At 36.2% G+C, this 21,927-nt stretch overlaps 2 protein-coding genes across 2 annotated transcripts in view; one reads left to right on the forward strand and one right to left on the reverse strand.

The window, feature by feature from the left end:
- Window positions 1-2,518: 2,518 nt before the first annotated feature.
- Window positions 2,519-21,927, forward strand: part of nonC (serine/threonine-protein kinase Smg1) — a 146,471-nt gene continuing 127,062 nt past the window's right edge. Inside the window, exon 1 of the mRNA XM_088181863.1 lies at window positions 2,519-9,201. Within this exon, the coding sequence (XP_088037989.1) occupies window positions 2,605-9,201 (6,597 nt within the window). The 5' untranslated portion in view covers window positions 2,519-2,604. The remainder of the gene's footprint in view (window positions 9,202-21,927) is intronic.
- On the reverse strand, window positions 11,983-20,239 carry mAChR-C (muscarinic Acetylcholine Receptor, C-type). The gene is made up of 4 exons (XM_088181866.1): window positions 19,836-20,239; window positions 13,101-13,832; window positions 12,869-13,039; window positions 11,983-12,799 (listed from the first exon to the last, which is right to left on the reverse strand). Exons 2-4 carry the CDS (start codon window positions 13,707-13,709, stop codon window positions 12,119-12,121), a joined length of 1,461 nt encoding a protein of 486 aa, XP_088037992.1. The 5' UTR covers window positions 13,710-13,832; window positions 19,836-20,239; the 3' UTR covers window positions 11,983-12,118.

The following is a 21,927-nucleotide window of genomic DNA, read 5'->3' on the forward strand; positions in this document are numbered from 1 at the left end:
CAGATTATGGAAGAGCAAAAATTGGCCAGTCAGTCGTCGTTCTTTTAATATTCGCATTTTATTAAGATTCATAGTATTTCATTAAATGACATGCATTTTTCTAGCAAAATTCATGGGGGTTCCTGTTTAGTCTACGTGAAAAGCAATAAAATCGTGCCGTCGCAGTGAAAACGCTCGGTTATCTAACGGGTATTTTAAGACTTTTCATAATAATATTATGACTTAGAATAATAAATGCACGTAGCAAAGAAAAATTATAATTTTTGCTCGAAACTTTGAATATTTTGGAAGAAATTATTTCATTAATATCGGGTGTAATTTATTTAGATAATTGTTGTCTTCTGTACGGATTTTAAATGCTGATTTGGTAATTTCGACTTTTGTAAAGCCACATTAGTCTTTAACGCAATATGCTTTCGTATCATTCGTCGCCTACAGTGCCTCTCGCTCACTCGCGTGTTAATTAAGAGACGAGTGCAAGTGAGAGATAAGATAGGGTAATGAAATTTAGGATATATGAATACGAGACATTTTCGCCAAAAAGATCTTTTCATATTTTATAAAAAAAAACGGCACAATTTGGTCTTAGATGTTTGTCGCCGTTTTAATATTATTTAAATGTATTTCAATTTCTTGGTATAGTGACATCAAAATATGTATAAATACGGTGTTATAAATTGAATAAAACACAGAACTATTTGGCCAGTTGGGCGAAGTTGAGCTTTGATTTTGAAAATATATTTCATGAAATAATACATTTTTTGATATTCAATTGTTAAATATTAATTGTGATTATTGGTTTTAGGCTGTTTTGTTGTTGTTGCATATAAAACTACAAAGTATTGGTCATCGCACAAGGGTCGAACATTGCAAGATTTACGTGGAAACGAACAGCCATTCAGTGATGCGCTAATATTATTAGCAGGTAATTTTCGCCAAGCATTGCCTTTTATTCATTCAACACCAGCTGATGAACTGACTGCGTGTTTAAAAGCATAACATTTGTGGAGACGCGTTCATAAATTTATATTTTCGACAATCATTCGTATTCAATTGCAAAACGATGCTTCTGTAAAACGTTTTACAAAACAATATTTGGATATTTTAAATGGCAAAATTGCGATTGATGAATTAACAGGCTGCATTAAATTACCAACCGATTTTTATATTATCACACACTCAAAAGAAGAATTGATTCAATGCGTATTTCTATATATCACACATTACAAAATCATCAATGGTAAGTGAACGTGCAATTTTAGCTGTAAGAAAAATGTTATTAATATCATCATTCAACATGTGTTACCATACGAAACATATATGTACTTATACATCAGTAGATACTGTTATGAATCAAGATGGAGCAGTAAATTATCCAACTGAATTCTTGAATTTACTTGATTTAGCTAGATTTCGCGTGGACCGCACAGCATAAATTTGAGGATTGGTGTTATCATCATTGTTTTTAGAAACGTTTATCCACTTAGTCTTTGAAATAGTACCAGATTGGTAGTTAGTAAACTGTTAAAAAATGTTTTAGGCAACGGTGATGTTGACGGGTGGCAATTAAACACAGATTGAGCTGCTGCAGTAGTATTTTATTGAAGATTTATGAAGCTTACATGGAAACTTACAATGATCTTGAAGGTATATAATTAATTCATTTAAATTTGTTTAATTTAAATAAAATTATTATTGTACATTTTATTGTTTTCGTAAAATATGTATGCAGGTGGCGCTAAAGCTGAAGAGAAAGACACTCTAAAAATCAAAACCGTAATGAAACAGAAAAAAAAAATATTTCACAAATTAATTTATGTCATTTTAATTGCAAATATTTAGCAATAGCGAAGCATTGTCGGGTCCGCTAGTCTGCAATGAAAGCCAAATCCTGCAATCAGTTTGTATCTTAAAGTTGCTTACTGACTTTTTTTTAATTTCTAAAAACATTTTAATTTTTTTGCAAAATTCCTAAAATTGTATCAAAATTTATTAACAGGAGAGATTTGTATTGTTCGTTTACATGTAATCCGTTTTCTTAATTATGTTGTGTCGCATGTGTCAATGAAAACAGAGGGGCGGAGGAGGGTGCAAATTTCCGTTCTTGCCCGGGGCGCTGAATATCCTCGGGCCGGCCTTGGCCGTGCACGTGTTTATTCTCCAAACGTTAGTAGATATCACAATTGACCGTTTACCAGTGTCGTTTGATAAAAAATTAAGTTTTAAATTTTAAAACGTATTTATGTAGCAAAACGTTGTTGGCCACTTTGCCAGGCGTTAAAGCCAAAATGCAGATCAAATGTTCATAACAAATTGTTTTTTTATAATAGATTTGGGTATAAGATTTGTATTTTGATCGTGCAAAAGATATTTCGTGCAATTTTTTTTTTTTATATAATTACGCAATATTTATTATACCTAGTACATATTATCAAAATTATCAGTGCGGACATTGTCATTTTTGCTTTTGCACTCCTCGATTAACGTCAAATGAGCGCTTAAGTGTTGCCAGTTGCGCGATACGCGAAACGTCAATCGTGGAGGTTAGGGCTACGGTGCGATCGCGAGTCGGAAAGTGCAAGTTCGGCAGCGCCGGATGCCGCCATGTTTTCGGGAACAGGGGGCGGAGGGCGGCCGGACGGCGAGCGCCTGGCCCGGCCCGTGCGCCCCTTTCGCCGGCCTGCCCCTAAGACCCGCGTCGCTTACGCCCCCCGGGGCCCCCGCGACTACGACGACTTCCCTCGCCGCTTCCAGGACTCGTCCGCCAAAATCCACTCGGGCGAAGGCTCCCCGCCGGTCTCCGCCTACTACAACAGCTCCAAATACGACGCCGCTCTCTACTCGCTGCCCGAGGACCCGCGCATCTCGAAGCTCTTGCGCAGACTCTGCGGCGAGCCCGACTCGGAGAAAGCCTTATCTCTGTGTGCCAAATTGCGAGAGACTGTGATGCTGCAGGAGAACTGCCGGTACGTGCGGCGAGCTTACGACAACTTGGCCGAATCTCTTCTGATCGTGTTCTACGACGCGCCCGACTGCGAAGTTAAAACTCAAGCCGCCGACGTTCTGGGCCGCGTCGGCTACGTGATGGGCCCCGAATACAAGCGACACTTGGATTGGGTCATATCTAAATACGAAAGCCAAAAGAACGAGGAAGTCAAAAAAATGCTCATACTATCCTTCTGCGATTTATTCAAACTAGACGCCGAAAGTCCCTCTTTCGGAGACTTCGCCAACACGACCATCAAGAAGTTACAGTTTGTTATAGAGACGACGGATTCTTCTAAGATTTTTACCGTAGCTGTCGACGCTATCGTCATCTTAGCCCAAATATATCCCGAATCGTTTGCTAAATCATTCTTTGACGTCGTAGATATCTTAGTCGGTTGGCATATGGATGCATCTCAAAGCAGATCAGTCAGAGATTTCGCTCTGAAATCTTTAGAGAAGTTCGGACATCATTGGCAAGGCTCTCTCGCGTTCCCCGTAACTCTATTAGGAAACTTCGTCGACGATATCGTAGCATACGGCGACAATTTAGAAAACTATTCAGATAACCAATCTGAAGATTCGCACGATTGCATTCAATCTATCTCGTCTTTCATCAGCGTTTTCAACACTGTCGCCAAGTGTCTCGGAGAAATGTTCTCTCCGAACAACTCCAAATCGATAACATGGTCCTTCCTCTCCGAATCGTTCGGAAAGATCTTAAAAACGATCATAATCGGTCTCAAAATGGAATACAGTCGAGATTTAATCGTAGCCGGAAACGAATCCATATTCATCTTATTAGAAAAGATCCACAACAACATATCGTCCAACGCTCCGCATCTATACGAACTGATCGAATTAGAACTATCGCAAGGATCTCAAATGGACGACAAAGCGATCGTATCGCTATTGGACATAATCAGAAAGATCGTCAAAGAAATATCTTCCAATCTACAATTAGAATTCATAACGACCGTGATCGGACCGAATTCGTACATATTAATCTTGAAAGGATCGCGCAATAAAGAAATACAAGATGCAGTAATATCCGTGTATCAATATCTATTAAACTTAAAAAACATACCGCTGCTTCAAGATGCATATAAATACGTGATCGAAGACATAGAAAAAGCTTATAAGACGCTCCTACCGGACGTTGAAATATTATCTCAAAATAATTCGATCGATTCTAAGCCGTACGATTCTAACGAAGCCGAATATATGATCCTCTTCAACGTGCAATGCTTATCCGATATAGCCAACGCCAGTAATTCAATCATCGGCATGTGGGCTTTGCAACCGAGCATTTTAGAACTGCTCGCAGTGAAGATGGTTCCGTACGACGATAGATTGACGAAGAACTATCCATATTTGCAATATTCAATAATATTTTTGTTGTATTCGCATTGCAGGAAGAACAATCATTTCATAGCGTCCAGCGATTTAGTCACGTTCGGTCAGCAGAGATCCAACGTGTGCGATTTGATGAGGATATCGAACATCAACTTGGGCGAAACGTCCACTACTAGTCCCACGAGCGGACATTTCGTCGTCATCCTGACGCTGTTTGGCAAATTATTCAGATGTCCCAATCTACCTAAAGATACGCTGATTTTACTGTTGAGTTGGATCGCCGATATATTCAACCAACTGGTCAAATCGTACACTTCCATATTTCATTCCAAATATTTGACTGATTTAATTTTAGATTGTGTAAGCGTAGGTTTTTCGTCCAACGAGGAGGTATTGCGCTCGGTGTTGAAGATCTTGAGCATCTTGGAAGTGAACGGGAACGTGCATTGGAATTACGCCATAATGAGAAATCTAGGGGAGCTGTGTATGATTCACGCGGATAACAACGACGAAACAATCAGAGATAAGTTCATATCTATATTTTCGTTGATTTCTTGGGACATAACTCTAGATCTGATAAAGACATGTACTAAAATTGAAAAATATAAATCGGTACGCACAATCATTTACAACGGTGTGAATATTAAGAGCGCTCAGAAGGAGCATTTGACCAAAGATACGTACGGACAAATGACTGCTAGCGAGTTTAAAGCCTTCATGAATTATTTATTACTCGCCGGAGATTATCCGATCGAATCGTTGAAGGATTCGTTCTTGAATTGTTGGCCTATACAGAATTTCAGAGGAAGCAATGCGCATTTGGATTTCTTCAGAGGTTGCGCTTTGAGCTTCGCGTCAGTTTTATCCATGTGGGCGACGTGGGAAGCCGCTCAGTTGTGTACTACGTTGAAGTTGAGAACGCCTTTGGGTAAACCGCAAGAGACGTTCACGAGTATTGAATCGGCTATCAAACAATTAGCACGAGAGTTTACGTCCAATGAAGATCAAAGCGTCGAATCAGATCTATCAAAATTAAAACGCAGTAGAATGTTAATAGAATTTTTTGAAAATTTAGAGAAGAGCATGCAAAACGCTATAGATGGATGCGCCGTAGTTTTACTGCCAATGGAAAAACCTGTAAGAACATTCTTTCACACAAATAGTATGACGTGTCAAGAGTGGGTGAATCGAGTTAGACCTGCAGCTTTATTTGTAGCTCTCAATACGGGACACGCTTCAATCAGTGTGAGACATTCTCAATCTCTGCTCTACACTCCGGCTAATAAATCTTCACCGATATTGACATCCGATTTGCTATCGTATTGCGTTTCACTAGCGAGAGCATTATTAATGCTCAAAGAGCCGGAATCGCTGATAGGGCTTTTTAATTGGATCAAACAGACGTATTCGAAAAAGTTTAATTGGTTGAAAGCGGCGGCCGATCAAGGTGCCATGAGATACGAGAGCGCAGTCAATAATTATATGAGTTCGTTAAAGAACGACACCGAATCGATCGATGAAAAGCTTCAAGAATGCGAAAAGAAATTTATCTATGACCAGATTATAGAATGCCATAGAAATTTACACTCTTGGGGAGATTTGATCACTTGGAAAGATGAATTATTACAAATGGACGATTATTTAAACAACATAAATTTTGAAGACGTTGCATGTTATAATAAATTTCAAGAAAACATGAATATTTTTCCTCAAGACTTGACTAATTGGGATGTATTATCATTTGAAGACGATTCTAAGAACGTTGTTAAAATATTTGATAAAACCGAAATCACGCTGAAGAACATCGCTCTTAAGATCGCTTACGAAAACGACGCTATAGAGTCGTCCGATACATTGGAGAGTTGCATTAAATTTTTACAAGCCGCGTTACACGAGTTGTCGCGTAATCAACCTTGCGAACTACTCCCCGACATTCACATATTACATTACGCCGCCACCAGCTTGAAGAATATAGTCTACGATAGAAAACAAGTACTTCCGTTCTTTACGTCGCCCGAAAAGACCACTTTGAAAAACTTAGATCCCATTATATTAAACAAGATAATCTGGTGGTGTGATTATTTTTTCAAAGTAGCGCCGACGGATATTAACGCAGCCTTCCTCGAGAACATGCGCTTAGATCTGGTCAAATCGGCACGCAAACACGGCAACTATAAATTATCTAATAAAGAATTGGTGAAATACTTTCATTTCTCGAATCATTTTCAAATGTACACCGGTAAGAGCGTGCAAAGTCTCGACGATATATGCAATTTCTTTTTAAAATCTTTGAACTCGTACGATTTGAACGTGTGGTCTTCTAATAACGTAATCGCCGTGAGCGAAACGGCAAAGTTATTATACACCGATGAAACTACAAAAGAAAAGGCGATGAACTTATGCGCTAGCGCTTCTTTAGGCGTCTCGCAAAAACTCACACTAGGAGAGCATTCTTATGAATTTAGGGAGAAAGGTACTCGAATGCTGTTGATGCTGTCGAAATGGGTACAAAACGAAAATGATAAGCTGCTAACTAATAATCTGAATTCTCCGTTGACTAAGCTAGTGACGGCTCTACCCGAAATAGGATTAGTGAACAATAACATATCTGCTCATGTGATACCAATATCTGATTCGGCTGTCGGAAAACTGTTGCAGTTTAGCGTCAATCAATGCCCCGGCTTCGCTAAAGCGTGGTTTACCTTCGGATCGTGGTGCTTCCGCTGGGGTAAAAAAATGGTCGAATTCAGCTCGAACACTGGAAGTCAATTAACAGAAAACGACAAGCTACAGATACAGAGTATTCTGATGCAAAGCAGTCCTGAAGATTTTGAAAGAGTATGTGAGATATTATCTAAGATAAAAGTCATCTATGACGATGAAGATATCGATTGGAGTGAAATTAACACATCGGATATGATAGAGAATCAATTGAGGAGTGTACCTTGTTTGAAAAACGCTTATCCGGAGAATGTAACGTTGCTGGTGGATATTTGGAGACAGGCCCAAAAGCGAGTGTTTTCTTATTATGAACTATCCGCTGACGCTTACTTTAAATTCTTAGATTTGAATTCTTCCAGTGATTTTATGAATCATAACGGAGAGTGCGCCGTCGTAACGGCAACTCTGAGATTGTTGAAGCTGATTGTGAAGCATGCAATGGAGTTACAGAACGTTTTAGAGACCGGCTTGGCAAATACTCCTACGCAACCTTGGAAAGTTATTATTCCGCAACTTTTTTCTCGTCTTAATCATCCTGAGAATTACGTACGATGCAGAGTATCCGAATTACTATGCCGCTTAGCTGAAGACGCTCCTCATTTGATTACGTTCCCGGCTGTGGTAGGAGCCGTTGAAAATAAAAAAATCAACATAACGGACTTTTCAAAGTCGGCATTATTGGACACCGAAGACGGTGATGAATTTGATTTTTTGTGCAGTATTAACGATAACGCTTTAGACGACGGTAACGATGATTACTTGAACGCTTGCTTTTTAGGCATGGTTGAAACTTTATCGAATCAAGCGCCTAAAACAATACTACAAGTACAATTGCTGGTGACAGAGTTGCGAAGGATCAATCTACTGTGGGACGAACTTTGGTTGAGGACGTTAGCGCAGCATCATTCCGGAATCACTAAACGCTTGATGCAATTAAACTCTGAGATCATCAAAGTGAACGCAAATAACAATCTTCAATCGGACGATAAAGAAAAGTTGATAAAAGAAAAACACCGTATATTCATGAAGCCTATATTGTTCGTATTGGAACAGTTAGCCGAAATAACTAACGCTTCACCTGAGACTCCTTACGAACGATCGTTCCAAGATAAATTTGGCGACTCGATCAACGAGCTGTTAGAAAAACTACAACATCCCACACAAATTGAAAAACCGTTAGAATATCTACAACCTATAAAGCAACTTCAAACGAAACTTCAACAAAGAGCTAATAAAAGATCGCCGTATAGCTTGAAAATGTCCGATATAAGCCCAGTTTTGGCAGGCATGAGAGACACCGTGATATCGATGCCCGGCGTACAAACTAACGCTAAAGTCAGAATTACTATAAAATCGATTGATAACGTCGTATCTATCTTACCGTCTAAAACTAAACCTAAAAAGCTAATATTCCACGGCTCTGATGGAAGATCGTACATTTATCTGTTCAAAGGATTGGAAGATCTTCATCTAGACGAGAGAATCATGCAGTTTTTATCCATCACCAACATCATGATGGCGCAAGACAAAGAGGATAATATGAGCCAAACGTATAGAGCGCGACACTATTCCGTTATACCACTCGGTCCAAGATCCGGGTTGATCAGTTGGGTCGAAAACTTGACTCCGCTGTTCGCTTTGTATAAGCGTTGGCAGCAACGAGAAGCATTGGCATTGTCGGCTAAAAACAACTCAAATAAACCAACGACCGTTCTAAGACCTTCCGAGTTGTTTTACAATAAGTTGATACCGCTGTTAAACGCAGCTGGAGTTAGTACTGAGAACAGAAAGGAATGGCCCATCAACATTTTGAAACAAGTTTTAGTCGAACTTATGGCTGAAACGCCCAGCGACTTATTATCCAGAGAATTGTGGTCGAGCAGCGTGAGCGCCGGACAATGGTGGCACACAGTGAGACGCTATAGTTTCTCCATGGCCGTAATGAGCACCATCGGATACATAATCGGTCTCGGCGACCGGCATTTGGATAACGTGCTGATCGATTTGAGCACTGGCGAAGTTGTGCACATAGACTATAATGTTTGCTTCGAAGACGGGAAGACGCTGAGGATTCCGGAGAAAGTACCGTTTAGGATGACGCCAAACTTGGAGAGGTGCCTCGGAGCGACTGGAATTGAGGTAGGAATTTTGATTTATTGTTTCGTATATTAATTTAAGTTCAACGCTCTTTATTGAAATACGCATTTTCCATCAGATATGTCCCTAATTAAGTCTGATAAAATTTTGTTCAAATTATGATGCATACTAATAGGAAAATTGACAGAGTGTATTTATGTAAGAAACCGCCTATAAAGTTAATGAATATTGGTTTTAAAATTAGCTAAATTTATTTATTGATGTTTATCGATATGTAAAAATAATAAAATAATTTAATTTTACATTGATTGAAGTCCTTTATATTATGACATACAGACTGTATTTATAAAATACAACAATATTTTTGTGCACTTCATACATATTATACTTCTTAAATAAATCCAGCAATTTGAATTAATACAATATAACATAAAACGTATACTATTTAAGTCTACTTTTCGCTGATATGATACTAATTTTTAATACATTAACAGCATATTTGCCACATAGATTTTTGTACAATACAATTTTCGGTATAATTCAGGGCTATGTAGTCGTTTAAAATTGTATCGACTCCGTTTTTAACAATTTTAATAAGATTATTTCTTGTTAGCGTATGATTGATAGCGATGAAAATATTATCAACGATTTTCAAATAATAAAAAAATAAAAGGATTTCAAAAATATAACATACAGACTGTATTTATAAAATACAACAATATTTTTGCGCACTTTATACATATTATATTATTAAAATTAAGTCCTGTATTATGTATATGTACTTTCCGCTGATATTATTTTTTAGTAAATTAACAGCTTATTTGCCACATAGATAAGATTATACGCTGATTTCAAATTTTTTGTACAATACAATTTTCGGTATATTTCAGGGCTGTGGAGTCGTTTAAAATTTTAGTTGACTTTATCTTATATTCCGACTCCGATTTTAACAATATTATTTTTCGGTAGAATGTAATTGATAGCAATGAAAATATCATCAACGATTTTCAAATAATAAGAAAATAAAAGGATTAAAAAAATATTTGACATACAGACTGTATTTATAAAATACAACAATATTTTTGTGCACTTCGTACATATTATATTATTTAAATAAAATCCTGTATTTTTAATTAATATAATATAACATAAAAAATATACTATTTATATCTACTTTTCGCTGATATGATACTATTTTTTTTATAAATTAACAGTTTATTTGCTACATAGATAAATTATACGCTGATTTCAGATTTTTTTCTACAATAGTTTTCGGTATAATTCAGGGCTGTGGAGTCATTTAAAATTTTACTTGACTTTATCTTATATTCTGACTCCGATTTTAACAATTTTAATATTATTTAGATTATTTTTTGCTAGTATATAATTGATAGCAATAAAAATAATTTCAACGATTTTCAAATTTAATTTAATCCGTTCCATCCGTAATTTAAACTGAATTAGATCTTTATAAAATAACTGTTTTTAATAAGTCTGATTTTTGAAATCAGATAATCTTTTAAATCAGATTTTAAGCGCGAAAACGTCTCAGAAATAAGTCGGAGTCAGTCGATTTTTTACTACTCTGACTCCAAAACTCTGGTATAATTCATTGCTTTTAATACTTCTTAAAAAAATCTTTGTAATTATGTAGTACCTATTCATTTTATTTAAAACAGCTTTTAATACTAGATTATAATTATGAATTTTTAAAATAGAAAAAATGAATTTTCAGATGAAATTCGCTACAATTTTATTTTTAAGAAAATATTTATTTTTGCTATTGTAGTAGTGGTAGAGAAAATATATTACTGAACTTAGCTTTTTGCTTGCACGTACATTTGTTTAGGTCTATTATTATTAGTACTTTCCTGTTATCGGGGGTCAAATTTGTTTATATGACATTTTTTAAGTAAATCCGTTGCAGTTGTGTTCACTGTTCTGACCAACGCTCACTATTTATGTAGCAAATTGTTTTGCTACATAAATACGTTTTAAAATTTGAACAAGTTGCGTTCGTCAGAACAGTGAACACTCCATTAATACGACAAAACAGTTTTTCGCATGAATTGCAAACGTTAATTTTCAATGCAAATATAATTGTATATAAATATTTTTTAAATAAATTTGACTACGAATAACAGGAAAGTGCCTTATTATTTATTCTTTATTATAAATTTGACCATCATGACTTGACATATTTCAATTATGCGTCATGATGGTCATTAAACAAACAAGTTTTATTTAACATTTCACATACTAACATACACTCATATGCATACGTATCCATTCACACACTCTTCAACAGATATATTAATAAAGATACACATGAAATGTTAAATTATACTAATAAAAACAATTACAGTGCACACCTAAAATATATGAGCTCCATCCCACATCAATTTTCAGCTCCTCATAGCTATCACCGAAAACATTCTTGTATTTGGCAAGCTCGTTGAGAAGCGCTTTCAAGCGCTGCTGACTAGAGTAAGAATAAGGGACGCAATCGCGATCTTTTTGTTAGCTTTCAAAATATTACAGTAAAAAACATAATTATAAAATTAATAAATCAGCGTGTAATCTCAACTTTGAGGTAAAATCGTTGCACGATCTTTTAATGAATGAATTGAAATATTTGTTATCATATTGTTTGTCATTTTTACAATCTTTCGACAGAAGCATACGATTACATTAGATAATTTGTTTGATGTGGTGTTATGAGGGAATTGTATAGGTTGATTTTATTTTACAATCTGATTTGTAAGCGGTTAAGTACGAATTTTGATAGTACACATACTGGGATATCAAATTAAAATACACAGAGAATCTAAACATCTTTATATATTTTTGGAATCGACATGTATTTATTTATTCTTATTCCTTTTTTTTAATTTTTCGATAGAATTTTGAATGCAACAACAATTTGTTTTGTGAATTATAAATATAATAGTCATTTCGCCTACACGTTACACTTGAATCCGTTTGAGATTTTAGCACTTTTATTATCACCTTGCGACATCGGCAGAGTCACCACCGAGTCGTTGTCCGATTCTTTACCACTGGAATCGATCATGCGAAGATTGCTGACGTCGAGGCTGTCGTCGAAGCCAAGATTCTCTATGATATGACACTTTTCAGCTCCGTTCAGCAGCTTGCCGTCATAAGTCATGTTCTCTATTATCCTACAGCGGTCCGCTTTGACACAATTGTTATTCACTATATTACTAACTACGCCAATGTTCACCCTGTGCTCTTCGCTATCACTTTTTTTGGCGTCCTTCAAGTCGGAGGCGTCCAAGCCGTCTCGGCACGGCGATATAGGAGGCGGCTCCTTCTTGACGACGGTCTCTAGAGGCACCTTCCTCTCTGTAGACGCGTTGGTGGTCGCTCTGAAGTTCCTGTCGAATTCGGGACAGTCGGGAGTCTGGAACCTCAGCAGGCGCAGGAAGGCCCTGCGGAATCCTGTATTCTTCCAAGCGTATATCACAGGATTGATGCCCGAATTGGCCACCGCCAACGAGAACACAGCTTTGTATAAGATCTGGTCGTGGGCTCCGTACGCTGAAGCTGTTTGAGTGCACACAACCACCACGTACGGCATCCAACATATTGAAAAACTTCCTAATACCATCAGCACGACCTGAAAAAATATATGAAATAATTAAAGTAACATTTTAATTTTGATACGCTTAATATATAAGTGACTGACTTGAACGCTTTTCCAATCGTTGGGACCTGCCGATTGACAGGTCGTCGTTCGCATGCGTCTAGCGTGGAGAGCTGCTTCTCTCCATATCCTCCAATAAAGCACAAACATCACTACCCACACTAATGAAAACAGAGGAGCTAAGACGTTCGTGCTGTACTCTTTAGGAATCACCTGTGAAAAGTAATTAAAATTAAAATTGCGTCATTGTTGTTTTAATGTATGTGATATTTACATGGTGAACCTCGCACGTCTCAGCCATCGATCCCCAATTGTTCCAAAACAGCGGAACAACACTAGCGCTCACAGCCAACGCCCACGCGACGACCATCAGAGTCCTCGCCAGGGGCTTAGTCATGTATCTACTATAATGCAAGGGGTGCAATATGGCTATGTATCTATCGACGGCTATGGCTATTAGGTTGAGTATCGAGGCGCTACAAGCCAACATTATAAGCATAAATCTCAGCACGCACGTCTCCTTCATTTTACCTAATTTGTTGTTCAAATAGAACGCTAGATGATAGGGTAGCGTCAATCCGACCGTAAGATCGGATATTGCTAGATTCAAAACGAACTGATTGGATATTAGACTAGATAGACGGCGGCTCAGAGTCACCGCCAGTATTGTTAACGTGTTGCCGAACAGGATGGCCAGCATCAATAGGCCATCGACGACGATCCATATCAGCAGATTCTCGTCTTCGAACCCGGCCGTCGCCAGGACGGGCCCGGTGTCGTTCCCTATGGAGATCACGCTCCCTATGGAGTCTCCGGTGGCTAGGAGCCTGTCTTCAGCCTCGGTCATGAACAGGGTGTAGTTAGTCAAGGGAGTTTCCATCATTCTGACAGTGTTCCGGGCTCACATTGCATCAGTTGGCGATGAGCGGCGATCTTTTGCCGATTCGTAAGAGTTTTCGCCAGCGTCTTCCTCTGCGGGATCTGCCTTGCATTTTCTATGGCGTTTCTGAAAGCAGAGAAAAAACGTCTTGTCAATCCCGCAACGTTTATAATTTACGATCTGAAAGGTTAAGGGCAACTTTTAGAAACAAGGGTCCGTGCGCCAATCGATATAATCTAAATAACGTGCGGTGTTGTGGTGTGCGCCTCGAACGATTTTCGGCCGGTTACATAACTTTATGGGCCCAGAAAGCTAGTTTCTAAATTTTATTATTTGCCACTTTTGTGTAGAAAGCGCGCCCCCGCTCTTTGGCGCAAAGTTTGGCAATATTCGAAGCGGCAGTGTGAAAAATGTCCCAACCCCTTCTCTACCACTCTCTACTTTTTCGCCGCATCTGCACAGCACATCCGGTATTGACTACTTCCGGCCGTGACCTTCCGGAGGCCGCGCCATCGATCCGGACACAGACCTTCCGGACTACCGAATTGGACGCGGTTACGAAACACCGAAAAACTGACACCCGACAACGAATCACCCCTTTGGCTGTGACCTTAGCGGCTGTTGCACTCCGCCAGAGAAGCGATCGATACCACACACACAGCTACCATTCTGATTCTTAAAAAATCTGTGGCTATCGCAATATCATAGATAACTAAACACTTTTAGATTTTTTGTGATTTACTTACATTGAAAAATATTGGGTTTAGTTGCTGCAGTGTGCCCTCCCCTTTTTCATACAATTATCTAATACAAAATTTGACCTTCCAAATAAAAAAAATGTGCAAAACAATTTTCAAGTTTGATTTTAGCACATGCTCGAATCGAACAAACAATGAGGAACATCTGGTATTGACCGATTCTAAGAAACTGGTTAAAAATATTGTTACTTATAGGGGCGGCATTTTATGACCGGCTGGGTCATAAAATCAACATTTGTTTATTGCTTTCATATATTAAACTATTCGTGAATATATTTTTTAGCGCATTCAGTTTAAGAATCATACTACACGATCGCGAAAATGTCGCCCCCAAGCAAGTGCCGCCCGGGGCGTTCCCTTAACTACGCCACTGACATAATCACATTTTGGAAAGTTGATTCAGTTGATCGTAAAAATAGCGTTCTTCTAAGCTACTCATTGTTAATTTCATATTTAAAACTTAAGAATAAAAAGCTCATAGCTTATATGTAACATTTGGCAAAACAAACATGAAAATTTGATTGGTTTATCATTAGAACACGCGAACCAAATGCAGTTGATCGGTTATCCTTGGATTATGCAAAAAAGCGATTTTTTGAAGCTAGAAAATGCTCGAATTATATAGCTTTGTTATTTTTTTAAATTAATAAAAAACTTGTTTATGCACTGACGCCCATTAAATCAGGTTTTCCTGGTTGTTCATAACGTCATAACAGACTTGAGGTGATTCATGAATTGCTATCATGTATAGTATATGTTTTTAATATACATTATATTTGCTTGTTCAAGAGTTTAAAAAAATTCCATTTAATGTAAAAGTCGATTAAATATAATGGAAGGATAAAAATTGATATTTACATGTTATTAAAATCTACTTTTTTAAATGATTTTTTTTTGTTTAGATTGTACTAAAATAATATTTTAAAAAATGCCACCGATTACAGGGTATCAGTTGATTTTTTATATTATTTTAAACCATGTAGATTAACTTTTAAGGTTGGTAGCACCATTATGAAGTTGAAGAATTTGATTCACGTGTGATTATTTAATATTTGTGTTTTTGTGGCTTTATTGTGTATGTTGTGAAAGGAATGTCGGAAACATACATGCGTCAAAATGATTTGAAATCAATAATGCATTTCATTATGACTAATGACAATCAACACTAGTTTAAAAATCATTATTTGTAACAACGCATTCCTATTTAAGTTACAATGCTCAGTAACGATCGCGCAAATTGCAGTTCTGCACTGTATCACTCCAATCTGACGCCACTCATCCACGCTCGCTTCTCGTGTTCGTTCTTTATCATTATTCGCACACACACAAAAGGCACACTAATGAGTGTGCAAATTCATCTTTTTCTATGTCGTTAGCCACTCGCGTCCAAATTGCCGGTTTGGTTCGAGTATTTAACAATCTTGGCCTTCCAGTTGTCGCAAAAGGTAAACATCTATGCAAACAAGCCGCGCTGAGATATCATAGAAGCGTTCGACCAACTTTGACCGACAGCTCATTAGGCTAATCTCAAATCGTTATCACTTCGCCCATAAACGACGCAATTGAGAAATGTGCAGTCGTCTGTCAAAGTGTCAGTGTTTTACTGTTATCGTTTCAGACAGAGCACCGCTTTTGCATACCTGCGATTCTCTCGAGAGGTGCACAAAAGCCCCACTTTTTTATCTCCACCTTGCACACGATTTGCATTATAATGCAAAACCAGCGACTGCGGTAATAATGTCCAGGCAGAAGTCATTGAGCATTCCCCCCCCCTCACTTAAATTTGGCCAGAAAATGCATGCTATTTAATGAAATACTAGGAATTTAAATAAGCAATATATAAAATATTTGTTCTGTAAAACGAATTGTTTGTTTATTACTAGTATTAGCTCGGAACAGTGAACACCCCATGAATAACTCTGTAACGAATCCATTTTATGGAACAAAATATTTATTTAAATGCACATGTTTCTTTAAATAATTCTCTGTTTAATTGCAACCAAAATAAATTCACACTGATTTATGAATTCGACATATTTAATTATTTTTATTTTTTCAATTAAATATTCTTAACATATTTTATTCATGTTTTTACTATTTTTATGAGAATTTCTAAATCCGAAATCATTGAATAACTCTGCAACGAATCTTTTCCGAAGATTTGCCCTACATAACTGCACAAACAATTAATTTTATGGAACAAAGTATTAATTTAAATCACATATCTCTCAAAATAATTATGTTAAATAGCATCTTTAATTCTCGGGTTATCCCTCAAAGAAATTCATTCTCTATAAAAAAGCAGTCTCAAATCTAGCGCGAAAATATTTTTTATAAAATATGTAATTTCAGTAAAATCATATCGAAATACATTTTCACCGGTAGATATATATTTTTACTATATAATAATATAATTTATCTGGAAGATACTAGTAAAATTATATGGTTTCAAATTTTCCATATTTAGTAATATACGCATTTACATGCGTATCATTATTTATTTACATGCGATGTATAAATGTTACAGCGAATGTGTATTTTTCAATGAATATATGTTGTTTAAATACATTTAATATTAAACTCAATTTGACAGTTCTGTTCAAACCCAAACCTAACTAATTATATTTTTAAAAATTTCATTAAGTCAAAAATACATCTCGGGGAAAATAAGCGCTCATAGGTCGCATCTCACATGTTGCTCTATAGTTAGTCTGCACAATATTACAATATGCTAGCTATCCTTACCGATATTATTTGATATATAGTATATCAAATAATATAATATAAGTATATTCAAATCGAATTTTGGTCAATAGGAGAGCGCAAAAACAATTATCACTTCTCAGAAGTCAAAAATTCACGTCAAAAGCAATAAAATCGTGTCGGCGCCGTCGCAGCGGGAACGCTCGTTACCGAGCGTTCCCGCTGCGACGGCGACGACATGGTTTTATTGCTTTTGACGTGGATTTTTGACTTCTGAGAAGTGATAATTGTTTTTTGCGCTCGCCTATTGGTCAAAATTCGGTTTAGATATGCTCCATTTAATTCTCATTAATTGTTATAAAAAAAGTATTAATATGAACGCTAGATAATAAGGCATTTGCTCTCATTGAATTTGGTTAGAAAAATGTATGTGATACGATATTAAAATATAAAAAGAACCCTGAACTAGTGAAATTTAGCCCCTCCTGAAAAAAATTGAAACGAAGTTCCTGTAGCCAGGACCTTGAAACGCTTCGTAATGCACTGAATATATTTTTTGGAATGCGGAATAAAATGTCGATTTCGCATTTAAACAATGAATTTTTGCAGCACGTGCTTTATGATTTTAAAATGACGAATCTGCCCATAAGATGGCTGTTACCAGTCGTGATTCACGATGGCCTTAGTAGGGGTGTGTTGTCCACCCAAGATGGCGAGAGCAGTATCCAAAAGGTGACGATTTTATTCGATGGCACTCGACTCTGGGTCTAATTAAATTCATATATTTGTACACGCGTATTGAGAGATAGCTTATCGCGGATTGTGCCATTCTACATATTCTGTGTTATATATTTATATAAATCAATCAATATATTAATAAATATATTTTATGCATAATGACATCAATCTATGCAATGTGAAACGAATATATCTGAGTATGTTTATTTACAGAACACGCGTACTTATTATATGCTATAGGTAGCGTTTCATTGGATTTCTTCGGAAGAGTGCCTTTGAGAGACAAATGAGGTCTGGCGTTTGACTTACACCCAAACATTATCTTTGGAAGGTCTCGAATATTTCAAACCCTTTTCCTATAATGTCTCCTCGCATACGCTATCGATTCTATATCGACACTAACGAAGGCCGTACTCTATACTACATATGAATGATATGAACCATTTTTTTCATTTCATCCGATCGATACACAAACCGTAAGGTTTCCGCATCTGCAATTTGAAGAATCGAAAGTCAGACAAACATGTTGTTGCGCAACCCTTTTACGAGACTTCATCTGCGCTCTTCTATCATCACACTACCTCTCGATAGTATTCAAACAAGGTCTCTACCGCCTGTACAGTCGCGTCCTGAATTTTTTAATAACTGTATGATAATTCGTCGCTGTTGCGATTTCGCCGTGTCGAAACATAATAACGGTACGTGTCGAAAATTTAAGTTTTCCTATCGCACGTGCGCCTTGTTATTGTTGATCAAGTTGGAGAATCGCGTATATGCTAAATTTACTATTCCGCGATAGTTTGATTAGTTCGCAACTAATTTAATACCGATATTTTTAACCACCCCATTCCTAAGCGGGGTACGCGTGAACCCCAAAATTAGCTGCTATTTAATTGAACGCGAAAAATAGTAATATACTTATTTGAAATGGGTTTCTTTGTACCCCATTCAGGTTTCAGAACTCGAAGGTAAAAGACGATTTTATCGGAACGTGCGTTTTTTTGAGTTCGTCATTTATATTCTGAACGCCTCGTATGATATTTTAAACGCTTAACCTTAAAAAATATATTTTCTTAATCTATACATATAAGTTTCTCTATCAGACTGCTTATAATTGACTATTCATATCGTTTTCCCTAACGCATTGACAAATCGATGGTTTCTTTTCAAATATACATATTCATAATAAGTATCTTATATAGATAACTAGACGTTATTTTGTATGTGAAAGAATTTAACTGATCATTTATTAATTTATTTTCAATATAAGCAGATTATTTATAAATTAATAAATTAAATTTGGTTTAACTTGTCGGGCTACTTTTAAATGCCTAAGCAATATTACGTCATGTGTGAAATTTCTCTTTATTGCCGATTCAGAGAAACTTTTAATAATATTTTTCTTGCATAACCGTTTTAATATAAACTGTTATTAATATCGTTGCGATTTTTATATAATCGAATATATTTTTTTAATAAAACTGTTGTTTAAAAACATCCACGAAGACAGACACTTTACAAGCGTTGCAAATCTACGATTTTAAATAGAAAGTTAGCCCGGCCATATATTATCGACCGTCTTTGATTGCTGATTTGACAGTTTTTCTATTTGCGAAATTCGCACACATACGAGATGAATTGGATTATTCCGTGACTGAGGCCAAGACACGCGAACGTGTCTAATCTAAATTTATACTTAAAAAATATATAAAGAAACAACTCAATTGTCAACGAAAGTGTTTGATATATAGATTGAGAGGCGAGCTCTATTTTTTTGTTGTCGAAAAAAATGACATCATTGATTGAGAACATATAAGGTTCGATGATATTTTTAATTGTCGATTGTTGGACACTTTTAATTTGGGATAATGAATTCAGACGATGACCCGGATTCATAACGGACGTCATCTTTCATATTTTTTATGATTACCTTTTTTTTTGATTGGTGTACTATATGGTTCAATCCCGGAACGATGATGATTAATTTAATCTTGGAGAACGCCCACTGTTTTTTTTTCGTTGTTGCTATATATCACCATTTATCTATTTGTTGTAGTATAATTTATTATAACTGAACATTCGACATCGTCATGATCACATGAGTTATCACAGACTTGGATCATCACTAAACTGACAGTATGAGACGATCCATGTAACTTGGATCACTTTTGGTTAGATTCGCAGGTTAGAACTTCACATTGTCGTAAGTGCAGTGGGAAAATGAGGTGGAAAATACGTCCACCTCCCACCGGCGTCCGCGGCAAACTGAATGCCGGTCGTAAAGCGAAGTTCGACCCCGACGTTACGCCGCCTCTGTATGTGTTTGTGTAGTATTGTCTCGATGGCTCGCCGAAAAATTACCAGAAAGAAATGACCACTTCGAGTGTCTTTCTGTGTTTCTTCTGTTAAAGTCGTTGCAGCGAGTGCTCTTTAGATTTAAAAGCTAAAGTTTTTTTTATCTTAAAAATGCAGGCAGGTCAGTTATATTATCAATTAATAATGTACAATAATTTCCGCTGCGCATTAGCTTTGCCGTTTCCTGCAGATAACTTGATGTATCAATGGACAAAATTCTGATATATGAATCATATAAAGGCTTAGATTACAAAACGCAGACTGAAACAGGCTTCCCAACTAGGGTTTTTAACTATATGCATATTCAAATAATTAATGGAATATTCGTAAAATATTAATTTATACATTTTAAAAATATTACAATAAAACAATTGGTATATTTGAGCAACACATGTAGTCGTTTTTATTATTATTTTAATATACCTGAGTGACTAGTGCCGCTCCAAAATCCATCATCCTTCATGCGCCTTTATTTCGTTTCGAAATGCGAGACAATGAGACGCTTCTTCTCAATAGTAAACTTATTCTTTATATCTTTTTGTTAAATCATGTGCATTAAAGTGAATTTTTAAGAATAATTTTAAAATTCTACGAGTTTTATTTAGTGTATTATTAAAGCTCGGTTTGAATGCTTAAACTTGTTTCTAGTATAAAACGTTTATTACGTATTTTTTCCATTTAATTGACTATAAATCATTATCGCTACAATTTCTGTTTAAAATAATTTTAAATAGTTTTCCACAATTTTTCAAATTTCATTGAATCATACGTGAACTACGCTTTTTTTATTATCAAGAGTCAATGCACAAAAACAAATACGCACGGAATTCAAGTGATCACCGAATAAAAATACATTTTTTTTAAGAAATAAATAAAATTAAAAAGCACATGCAGAGCAATAAAATAATTTTAATAAATAAAACATATGCAACTATCGCAATAATAGTGATAAGATAATAATCTTGACAACAAAAAACAATATCACTCACCCCTCAGGTTGACCGACCAATCATGGGTCAAAAATTTTCAGTTTTTGTGCACTGATTATTGATTTTAATTAATAATATTGCTAGTAGTGTGTACGGTGATTTTAAAATATGTTATATTTTTTAAACCTTTAATTATGGTAAAGCTTTCTTTAAGAATTTTTTTTTTTAGTTTCATTGTGTCCGACTGCTTATTTGGCAATGTAAATCCCTTTAGCAAAAAACACTAATGACTCGCAACGAATTAACATTGTTTAACTTGTCCTTTGTAACTATCGAACGGTCGCCAAACGTAGGGTCTTACAACCAGCTTTCACTAAATGGGTTTGGAGGTGGAGTTAGACCTTAACTCAATGTGCCTCATTTCATATTAGGATCAATATAAAACACGTGACACTCGTTTACATCACTAATCACTGGCAATCAATCGACGGGCGGTATTTATTCATCATTAATCGAATCACTTAACGATCACTTGACGAACTCTCAGACTTATATTTTGTTCAATCAGATTTTCCGGCGTCTAACTGGTTTCAAAAGTTATACCACTAGACTACTAATACCGAAATGTACAAACTTATGATTGAGTTATGAAATAAACGTACGATAAATAGTTTTCAATTTGAAAGTTTGTGTTCAAAATCTGCTGTTCACTTACGACTATACTTCAGAGACCGACAT

Source organism: Plectrocnemia conspersa, unplaced genomic scaffold (assembly GCF_051122295.1).
Source record: "Plectrocnemia conspersa isolate PC_06_02 unplaced genomic scaffold, ASM5112229v1 ptg000002l, whole genome shotgun sequence".
NCBI classification, from domain to species: Eukaryota; Metazoa; Arthropoda; class Insecta; order Trichoptera; family Polycentropodidae; genus Plectrocnemia; species Plectrocnemia conspersa.

Excerpts from the sequence above, each read along its gene's own strand:
- mAChR-C (XM_088181866.1), bottom strand. The coding sequence starts at position 13,709 with ATGATGGAAACTCCCTTGACTAACTACACCCTGTTCATGACCGAGGCT. Across the intron at positions 13,040-13,100 it reads AGACGTGCGAGGTTCACCAT|GTGATTCCTAAAGAGTACAG; the intron begins GTAAATATCACA and ends TACTTTTCACAG. Across the intron at positions 12,800-12,868 it reads ACGATTGGAAAAGCGTTCAA|GTCGTGCTGATGGTATTAGG; the intron begins GTCAGTCACTTA and ends ATATTTTTTCAG.